We start from the raw sequence: 11,135 nt of genomic DNA, 5'->3' as shown, positions 1-11,135 counted from the left end.
TTCTGCTAACCTGTTAGTCCCAACTCAGACAAGTAAAACCAGCTAATCTGATTAGTTCTGACACACAGGAGCAAGGCTGCTGGGAAAAGCTGGACCCTTACAGCTGTTTCAGGCTTCAGCTTCAATCATAACGTTATGGGTTTACTGAATGTACAGTGCAGTATGACAGGAGCCCGGCAGCATGTACACAAGTGAGCAGTGTGACCGTCACTGAAGATTTCTACCCTGGGTCTGAGGCTACTGGAGTACAAACCATGTTTCGTGTGACCTTCAATGTAGTGACAGAGAAAGTTACCTTCACCTTGGCAGCCTGCCCCTCCGTCACGTGGAAGGTAAGCTCAGATATGCATCATGTAAAAAGGTTGATGGCACAGTAAACTGAGTATCTAAACTGTTTTCCCAATCTTAAGCTGTGTTTCCAAAACCTGAAGGGGAGTAATAATGTTTTAAGCAAACTGCACCACAAAGTGGCATATGCATGACTGGTTGGAGTTAGGCTAAATGGATCTGATTCTAGAGAACAGCTTATTCACTGCCTTTTAAAGCTTTTCTCCTTTGACTTCTAAAGTAGCCAAATTCACAGTCACCTTCAATCTGGTCTGGAAAAGCCACTGTATTAACAGTGAATTCAGAGATATATATAAACACAAGCTACTCGTTTCTGTAAGGAAGGGACACTGTTTGGGGAAAGCTTTCAAGCTTCCTAGATAATTTAGGGTTTGCAAGGATTTGTGAATTGTGCCAAGGTATGATAAATTAGAAAAATTTGCATCCCTATGATAAGGGACTTGAAGCAAAAAACCACTAGATGCATAATTTACCTGCCATGGGTTTGTGATAAAATGTAACAGAAGCCAGAGATGCTTTGCACACCAGCTCATTCTCCCATTCAGCAATTCAGTTTAGATCTTCATTTCCTTGAGACAAATGTTCCCATCTCATTGTGAAGAGACCAGCATTGTCAGGATGAGATGGGACCAGGTTCATTGCCTTGCCTTTCTCTTCTAGTGAGCGTGTGCTTTCACTATAGTGCAGTTTGAGCCACTATCTTCTAAGTGTTGCTTTAAAAACTTCATTTTAGAGTCTGTTACTTATAGAGCAGTTACTGTAGGAACCTCATCTCTGTTGTTATGCCTTTCAGATGTGAGACAATTATGAATAACTAGATACAGTGGCAGAGCAGGGTATTCTTCTTGCTTTAAATGTTCATGATTTATGATGATGCATAAGTAGTTGTATCTTTGCTATATTGTTTTCTCAGTCTGGGACCTGTCTTTTCTCTTGACTTGTAAGGTAAGCACTGCCCAGAAGCTTCTATTAGAAGGTCTTTAAAGGGCCTGGTACAGTGTGTCCTCAGCCCAGATCTGTGCTATTTGTAGCATCATATGCTAAATAAACCACCATCTACTGGGGCAAAGTATATTTGGAGTAAAATTCAGATGAAATTCATTTTATTGGACAATGTCTCTGTGTGGGAGAGTTTATGGTGATATTGCTTTGGTTTCCCCATTTATTAGGAAAAATTACCTTCTCAAACATGCCTGTTCACTAAATGGTAATGAAAAGATTATTTCACCATGACATAAAGCGGCCTTACCTATGCTTGCTAATGGTGTGTTAAAGATTTTTCTGCCTTCATATCAGAGTTGTAAGTCCTTAGGCAAAGTGCCTTTAGGCTGCAAGGCACTTAGAATAGGTATTGAAATGGAAAAGGATATTGGATTTTACCATGCTGCAGTGTTCCTACCTGACCCTGGCTCATGAGCTCTTGGTACAGCAAACATGAATGTGAACATAACCCAGCTGGGTACTGCATTTCAGTGTTCATTTATTATGTCACTGAGGGCTGTTAGACACAAGTACATTGTAGTAAATCCCTCTGGAACAAACTGGCAGGTACTGAAAAGTGCATCCTGGCACACGTTTCCAGTTCTCCAGGTCTTCTGTTATTTGCATAATTTCAAGTATTTGATATATGCAATGTGCAAACATGAGCACATTCTTAAAAGTAAAAGCTGAAAGAAACTGTGGTATAGTACAACTTGTGGAAACGTAGTACATTTGTTGATGAACTAAGTAAAATATATGTGAGAAACTGGGCACAATTGTATGGAAAACCAAGATGGGATGCCAAGACAGCAGAAGAGATGGCTCTGCAGTACAGCTTACATAAGTAACGCATAGTTTAATGAAAGCTTTGTGGAAGGAGGTAATTTTTTTATTGACCAGCTCTTACAGTGGGAAAAATCCAACAAGGTTTCAGGCACAGAAGCCTTCCGTTTTGACAGCAGAAGGCTAATGAAAGACACTGTTTCCCTGCAACCTTACCTTGTTTGTGTCCTTATATCAGCCAGAATAGCACTGGTACTGCAAGTGAATTTAAATCCTTTGAAGCTGAAAGTAGTCACATCACTGCTGAAGGAGGGAGGACAGAGACATCTAGTTTCAGACTGCTGAGTCTTCTATCAAGAGTAAGTGGCCAAGCCTGCAGATAATGCTGGGCTGTTCTGCTTTTCCACATGCCACAGCACGACCAGCAGATGAGTCTTGCGTGGTGCTTTTGTCAAAACATCATTTTGTAAAAGCTAATTTAATTAGATGTAGGGGAGGGTATGGATACAGGGGACAACTAGAGGGAAGTGACAGCTGAAAAGGCTGTTGATCAGTGCAAAATTCTCAGAGTTAAACACGCCTTTTCGCATAGGCACCAGTGCTTGATAACCAAAGCAAGAAGCAACCCTATTATAAACCATAAGCATCTTTATTATATGGAAGAGGGGGACTGGGCTGCTCTTTCTCACCTCTCTGTGTCAGGCTGCCTCCGCTCATTTCCCTGCTCCTTAGGGAACAGGCTGCTTGTACTTCTCGATCTGTTGACAGACATGGAGCTGGTCAGCAGTGGGTTGAGTACTCTGAGATATGTGTGGGTTACACAAATCAGACCGTGGCTGGTATCAGCTTGGCCAGAGCCCCTCTTCAAAGGCCTTTTCAGGTTTCACTCACATGAATTACTGTTGCATTTTCAATCAGTTGCTACTAATGTTCAGGGAGTCTTGTGCCTCTTTGTGTCCTATACCTGGTTTTAAGAATAGGTAACAAGATCATGCAGCTATTGATATACCCACGAACTGTCACCATTCATTTCCTAACTCGTGAATCGACAACCTGCTACTTAGATGAATGCAATTCAAATTCACAGGGTACAAGCAGATTTAGTTACAAAATGTACTCACTCATTGAGGATTAGCTATGCTTGAATCCTATTGATTTTCTCTTACCGTTGGTGTTTTGGTTTTGTTGAATCCTGTCTGAACTGTACGGGGGAGGAAGCAGCAAAAACTGCTGGTTTGTGGCTTTCTATTCAAAGCCATGAAATTCACTTGACAGGATCAACTTAACTTGGGGCTTTCTTGCCAGTTGATGCTTTGCTTTATCTCCCTGACATGGATAGATAAATAAGCTAGGGGTGGCTTTGCAGGCAGTTGGAGCCTGACCCGAACATGTTGCCAACTTTCAAAAGCTGCACAATGGCTCTCTCTCCCTAGCAGTTACAGCCGTTGGGGCAGGGACCTGTTGTCTGAAAGGCTGTTAAGAAATAACGATGTAAACTCCTCCCTAAGGATGGGGGAACAATGTTCAAATCCTATGGAGGGAGCAATATCTGTGATAAGAAAACCAGAAAAATTGGGAGCTTAGTCGTTTGTTTTCTTTCTGCAGCAAGTTGAATACAGTGCTTCTGCTTGTGAAGAGCTGGTGGGGATGCAGGATGGGAGGTGTGGGAAGTGGGTGGCAGCACACATCTTTTCTGGGTCAGAATAACCTTCCGTGCTGCTGTTTTAGAAACCTGGTTTAAATTTACATGGAGCTACAGTTGCCTGCCCTGTTCAGCAAGAGTAAGTGCACGTTAGTGAACAGTTTGTTATTACTTTGTTGTGGTAGTGCCTAAATACACCCCCAGTGTCAAAAACTGTAGTGGTAAATACAGTACAAAAAGAAACCGGCTAATCTATGGATTTAGGGCACTCTAGCAAAGGAGCAGACCATGAGCAGAAGGACAATGCGGTGATGACAGGTGTCATCTTCATGTGATGGCACCTGGGAGAGAGGTGAGTGCAGGCAGAGGGCAGTGTCTGTGGTACATGCTGCAATGGATTACTCTAGGGCTGAATCTAAGAAGGTCTTGCATTAGTATTAGTCCAAGGAGCTGCTTGGATCAGCAGGTTCTTGCTGAGCGGTCAGGTAATGCAGAAAATCAAGTCTGTGATCCACGTTTGAGCCCCAAGTCTAGTTCACCAGCAGATGGTAGCAAACATCTCCTTCCCTGTGAGAGCTTCATCTGGGGTTCTCTGAATTTTAAAGGCCTGGAGTGCCTCACTGGGGTCATTTGTTTCCAGTCAGAAGAAATAAGCTGTAAACAAAGTAGTTGTGCAACTCAGAACAAGGGAGAAGAACCACGGAAATATTGCTGCCATCAGGACAGAAGAATTAAGTAGAGGCCGGAACAAAACTACTGCAGTGACTTGCACTGAATGGCATGAGAAGCATTTTGGTGTCACTGTTATTGTTCTTGTGGTGACAAAAAGGGACCATTATTTGCAGTGTAGCAAATGAACAACATACAGAGCAGCACGATAAAATCGAAACTGCTCTGGGTCAGCTCTGCTTGTGTATGTTGATCCTTCGTCTTTGCACTGAAGACATGGAAAGTTCAGGATGGGTATTTTCACTAGAGGCTGTTTCTAGTAATTTATTCGGTTTTCCTCTGAGCTGTACTGGCTCTAAGTCTTTTACATTTTATATGGGCTGTTGATTACAACTCTCTCACTTCTGTATGCTACTCATTCAAATGGCTTGCTGTGACAACACTTCTCAGCTTTTTCCTGATAGCAGCTAAACTGAGAGACGGAGGAGAGGGACAGGATAAAGTGAAAGCTGCTAAACTGTGGTGTAATTCCCATAAGGAAATGTCTCTTCACTTATAAGACAGTACTGGTTAGAACTGGGCAAGCTATTTGTGTCAAATCACTGGATAAATTTTACCATTACTGTTTTCAAGTGTATCACCTCTACTTTTAAGTACCTTACTGGAGATTTGAAATTCTCCGACTCCTTCATGCACTGTTCAGTTCTGTAAGTAGTTGCTGGGAAGCACTCCCTCTGTGCTCATTTCTCCAAGTGGTTGGTGATCAAAATCCTGAGAGTTTGTTGTGTTGTCTGACTGGATATTGAAACTGATTTCTATGCTTATTTGCTGGAAATGAAAAAAGGTCATTTAAATATCGTTTAAAACAAGACAATGGCTTTTTATGGGTATAAAGATGTATCCCTTCTCCAGTGCTTACCGTATTCCGAGCCAGAACATATTTATTGGTTAAAGTTTTAGAACGGAAAGAGAAAGGAAGAAAATCAGTTACCGTATTGTGCTGACCCTTTCACAGCATGTCTTGCTCTGGAAATCAGCGTAGTACCAAGCAAGACTGGTTATACCTCTGTCAGTGCTTATGCCACGTATCCGAGGATTCCAGCTGAACTTGTCAGGATTATTTGTTGACCTTAAACCTTTCTATTTTCTTGCAGTTATTAGAAACACCTAAATACCTTCTATGCCTTTCGCAGATATATCTGGTCTGAGTCCTTTCAGCTCCACTGGCATCAGTCAGTGGTGTTACTGTTCATGTATATTGTCTTGAACTACATGGGCAGGGGATAAAGTCCTCCCACTGTGACAACACTTGTCTCCTACAGCTGTGCTATTGGCAGAGGTGACGATTAATCAGTTCCAGGGACAACTGAAAATTTTGCTTGGGAATTTTTGGTCCATATCTTTTAGCAGAGAGATGTGCTGGGAAAAGTCCGGACATGGGTGGACCTAATGACCTAATTTGACAGAGCTAGAAGGGGGCATGTGTCAGTGTCATGAACATTATCGTTTGGCAGTATGTAAATCTGCCTTGAGAAATCCTCATGTTTCATCAGAAATGCCGTAGCCATCTGAAGCCAAGCTTTGATTTAATGTAAATTTACTGCTGATTCAAATTTGTTCAAAACCACTGATAGATCTGTTTTATTGGGCTTTATGCCCAATCAGGTATAATTTGTCTACATATTTCCATTTTTATGCTAGATCAAGGAACATTTGTCCTCCTGCAGCCAGCATAAAGCCTCCACAAAAGGGTGAAACCACCGCACAACTTAAACTCTCTCCTGTGTAGTGTGTTTACTCTGTCTGAACTGCACTCACACTCTCATGTCTGACCAGATCTATTTTATACTTTGTGGTGTTTAACTACGCCATCATAGAACCACAAATGCAGGCATACAAGAAGGTGATGTCAAATGCAAACTGTGAAGTCAAACTTCTGTTTGATCACATTTGCTTTCCCAAGTGACAAGAGCTATTTTTTCCTCTAAATAGTTTAGAATTTAATCAGATAAGTGTAATGTGCAGGAGATCTATTAAGAGATATGCAAACAATACAACTGCAGAGACATACAGATGCATGTGTGCTATTTCAAATATTAAACTCAAAATGCATGCATTTACTAGTTAACATCAGCTCTACCTTTAGTCACCCTTTACTGGCCTGATACTAGAAAAGAATGTCAGAAGTGGTAGTCTTGTAAGATGAATCTGGGTAAGAAATAGGAAGGGAAGAGCAAATACATGGAAACTGAAAGCTGTCATTGGAGAGAATGCCTAGAAACCCAGTAAAATGCAAGTGGGAATTGCAAGGTCCTTGGTGAAGACAAAGAAGTGTTGATCTGAGCAGTATGGAGACTGGAAAATACAATGACACAGCACCAAAATGAAGAGGGGTGTATGTGTGAAGTTTAGGAATTGTCTTGTAGAAATATTTTGGGTTCTGACCAAAAAGAATAAACCTACTTTACGTGAAACACCAATTTTGATGACAATACATTATGAAATGATAGAGCAGCTATGTATTTTGCCCATGGGATTCAGTTTCTGTTCCAGTGCAGATACTGAGTAGACGTTGAGATGGTGAGTTGGTGACTGTAGTAGTACTGGGGTTTTATAACTCACTTAAAGACTTTATGCCTTATTTAACAGCTCTTCTCACTATTGTTATTATAAAAGGAGCAGTTGCAAACTTAGGGCAGCTTGTTGAAATCTCCTTGTACAGCAGTGCTAATTCTTTCCTCTTTATACAATACCCATGCAACTAAAAGCATCCTAGGTTCTTCACAAAATATAGAAAGATGTGGTCCCAGGCCTAAAGTGCTTTCTGCTTTAATTCAAAGATGACAGAAGATGTGAGAAATGAGAGTGAGGTGGTTCAGGGATGAATGGGACCCAGAGTTCCTCTAAAGAGAGCACGCTGGTGTGATGTTTATGCAACATGAGCATTAAACTGTGTCCAGCCCCGCCCCCCCCCCCCCCCTTCTTTTTGAAGTTAGCCTTATATTTTGCAGAAGCCAGGGTTGTATGACATTAACTGGCATTGAAAGAGTTCTGAATGGTGACAGTTTAATTTTTTAATTTTGATAAGAGCTCTTGTGTATCACATCACAAGCTGGGACATTAAAGAAATATGTGTCAATTTATCTTAATATGCCATATTGTAAATCACAATGATTTACCTGCTGCTTTAAAAGGACTTCAGCAACCTCTGAAGCAGGGAGAGCAACCTTCAAGTGCTCAGGGGTGAGCAGCTGAGAAAATGCATATTACATACATCATTTAACTCCCAATGTGGCCACAAAATGTGGTAGAAATATTTCCTGAGCTATACTCTGTCCAAGTTTCTTATAAGGCCAGCAACTTCTAATCAGACTTGAAATCCCAGTGGGTCTTTTCAAAACTGGTCTCAGCAGCAAGGAATATTTAGCAGTGTCTGACTGCTGCATTGAACCTAAAAGTGCTGTTCACAAAAAATGTTCCCTGGCAACACCTCCTCCCTAAGAGCCAAACAGAGAAGTATAGTTTAAAAATCTTTATTTACAACTGAAGAAAAATAATCCTTTGCCTTAGTGAGCTTCAGGTGGTTATTGAGTCTCCATAGAGCAATATTCACCTCTTCCCAAGGAAACTGGCCAGTTTATACATGTGATCGTGGATCAGACTGCACTGGTTCCACTGCTGTTACTGATCCTGAAGGTTAGGAAAAGAGGATACTGCATGGAGTTCCTCAGGTCTCACTACCTTCATAACCAAGACTGAAATGTCTCCTTCATACTGGCTGTGGGGTCCTCTGTGATCAGAGAGGAGTGGTGGAATAGCTTCCTTAGGTAGGTGCTTCACGTTCAGGGACAGAGGTGACAGACAGACATCTAGCTCTCTGGAAAGACCATGCCATTTACTTCCTTTCATGCTTTTAAGCATCCATCCCTCTGTCCTTTTTGATTAGGCAGCCCTATCTGTCTCTGAATTAGATGTGATCAAATCCTAACACCTAGTACTTCCCAAGGGAGGGTTTCAGATGACCACATTGATTATGGCAGTGGGTATTTTCTTAATGTACATGAAGAGAGATTTACATCCTACAGTGATCAAGAAGTAGCTCTGTAAGGGTGTTACACTGGATCACCCTTGTCACTATGATTTCCAGCACCCAAACTGAATGAGCAGCCTAACCAAAGCAGGGATCCAACATATTTGTCAAACACACTCGAAGTCCCATTGTTTGACTCTATGCAGAATTTAATGAATTGGTGCCTCTGAACATTATCTAGCAACATGCTGGCCTCTGCTGGCAAGCCCCAGGCTTGCTTGTGCCAGTTTTTCAGGCTCTGTCCCTCACACCCAGGCAGTGGCAGGGGGCCATGGGCAGCGCTGAATTTACATACAAATGAGGAGGAATTTTTAGCAAGTGTTCTCCAGTAGAAACTCATTCCTTCTTGTTTTCCTTATTTCTCAATCTTAAGGTGGGATGTTTTACCTCTCTGTCACTATCTGTTGGTTCATTTCCAGGCTGGACAAAGCTAATGGGGGCCCAATTAGGTCCCTAATTAGGACCCTTCCACTGGTGCTGCCTGGGCCCTCCAGCAGGGAGGGGCTCTGCTGCCTCTGCTCATGTGGCACTTTTTTCAGCAAAATGGTGCTGGGAAAGAAAAAAAAAAAAGTGTTTAAAAGAGGGAACTGGAATGAACAAAAGTTTTTCCATTTAAAGTTTATAAATCACTAGATAAAATGAATGAAACTGTGAGAGGTGCATAGCCCAGGGTATAGAGCATGCAGTATGACAGACTTCTTGTTATCTTTTCTCTGTCTTGCCAGCCTTCAGGCAATAATGTAACCAAGCTCTGGATGAACACTGTAAGCTCAAAGATAAGCTGAGAAGCTTTTGCCATTTAAACCTCTTTAAGGTCCTAATGCATTAACAGGAGATTTACATAGACCAAAAGTTACATAAACAATCACTTCTCAAAACGTTCTCTTTCATTTAGGTGCCAAAATTTGACTTCTCTCTGAAAGCCAAGGTATTGCATCAGCATTTAACACTAGGGCGGCCAGTTCCTTCCCCTGGTGACAGCACAAGGCTCCTGCAAGTACAGGACCCTGGAGTTGTATTTTGGGAGGTCAGTAACGTGCCTGCATGTAGCCTGCAGTCTTTGCTTTGGTAAAGAGTATTAAAGTATATGGGGTTTAATACTTTCCTTGGTTTGACATTAAACCAGGCATTTCTTCACATTAAAAAGCTGCCATTTTGACCTTTACCATTATATTAGAAAGCAGTGACAGGCTCAGCTGTTTGAAGGAGTTGTTTGCTTTCTACAAAGTCAGATTAGCTATTCCAGTAACACACTAGTATTGTACGCTGTTATAACCATTAACCAGTGACTCCTCAACACAATGAATCTCTGTATTTTGCAGAAACTAGAGCACTCAGTGGGTCCAGTGCCCATTATCTCAAAGGTTTTTGGACCAGGGTTTGTCCCTGAATTACAGAAAACATTAACCATCCTGAAACACGCTTCATTCTCTTCAGTTACTGAGTCCTTGGAATATCTACAGATTTTTTTTACAAGATATAAAACATCTTTGCAATTTTTTCTCAATATTTTTCAAGAGAATGGTTTTGAAGTGGTCACTAATTACCAGTTTTAATGACCAAAGAGTCTTATTAAGGGAGATCCATAAGGACCAAGTTTTTAGGTTCAGAAGCACGTAGTATGTTCACTTCTGGAGGAAGACTAGGAAGGGCTGTGTATGTGCTTAGCCCTCTCTTACTAGACAGAGTCATCGCTGTTTCCAAACTATGGGCCTGGCATGCTCTACACGTGTACCAAAAGCCCTGGTCCCTCAGTCATCTTTACAGGGAGACATGCTGGACTGTGCAGTGGATCCCACCTACTCATATTTTTCCAGTGAAAGTAATGTGATAGTTCAGGGCCTGAAGGAGCAATCTGTATATATACATATCTAAAATAATATATATAAAGTATACATCTGAGTCTTATCTCAACAAGCACTCAGTACTCAGCCAGAGAATGGACCTTGATGCAAGAGGTGGGAAACATTCCCAGATCCCATGTTAGATACTATCAAATATCAGATTTATAAAGCAGGAGGAGAATAACATTTCTACCTGTGAGCAATGCACAGTTCATTTGTCTAGTAACTGAAGGACTGGTTGTCTAAGATGATGAATAATCTGAGCTGCTGTGTTTCGGAACTTAAAAATGTTACTAATGAACATTAGTCATGATGGTGACTAATGTTCTTGTTTGTGCCAATGTTTAGCCAGTCTGAAAAGATGTAGGTTTAGTAAATGATCTCCAGACTTTGAGATTCTGCCCAGTTCTACACCCGAAGCTCAACAGAAAGAGGGAATCATTTATACCACATTGAAGTAAAGAAAAACCAGAGTAAAGCCATTAAAGCAATAGGACAAAGGCCCAGCTTTAGTCAGGGTACAGAAAAGTATTCAGCTGTTTTTGAAAGCTGGGCTCCTCCTCTCAGTTGCACTGCATTCACTGCAAGATAACTCTTGCTTTAAATGGAGGGAACTGTTTATAACTTACTGAACCCATAATTTAGAAGAATTTAGACATAAAGCTTCATTTATCGGTCAAGTAAAGTAACCTCAATCACTTGGAATATTGTAATTGCCGCCTTTAAACTGTAAAGCTTGGAATCCAAGCTTGCAGGCTGAACTCTTCTGAGGAATTAA

The 11,135-nt window shown here is 41.4% G+C and overlaps 1 protein-coding gene across 2 annotated transcripts in view; it reads left to right on the top strand.

The window, feature by feature from the left end:
* The first annotated feature begins 239 nt into the window (after positions 1-239).
* Positions 240-11,135, top strand: part of SPATA13 (spermatogenesis associated 13) — a 160,216-nt gene continuing 149,320 nt past the window's right edge. For both annotated transcript variants that reach the window (XM_027815620.2, XM_027815617.2), the window contains exon 1: positions 240-332. In XM_027815620.2, coding sequence (XP_027671421.2) covers positions 255-332 — 78 coding nt within the window. In that variant the 5' untranslated portion in view covers positions 240-254. The remainder of the gene's footprint in view (positions 333-11,135) is intronic.

Source organism: Falco cherrug, chromosome 2 (assembly GCF_023634085.1).
Source record: "Falco cherrug isolate bFalChe1 chromosome 2, bFalChe1.pri, whole genome shotgun sequence".
NCBI classification, from domain to species: Eukaryota; Metazoa; Chordata; class Aves; order Falconiformes; family Falconidae; genus Falco; species Falco cherrug.
Note: the sequence above shows the minus strand (reverse complement) of the source record. Positions and strands in the feature narration are given on the sequence as shown.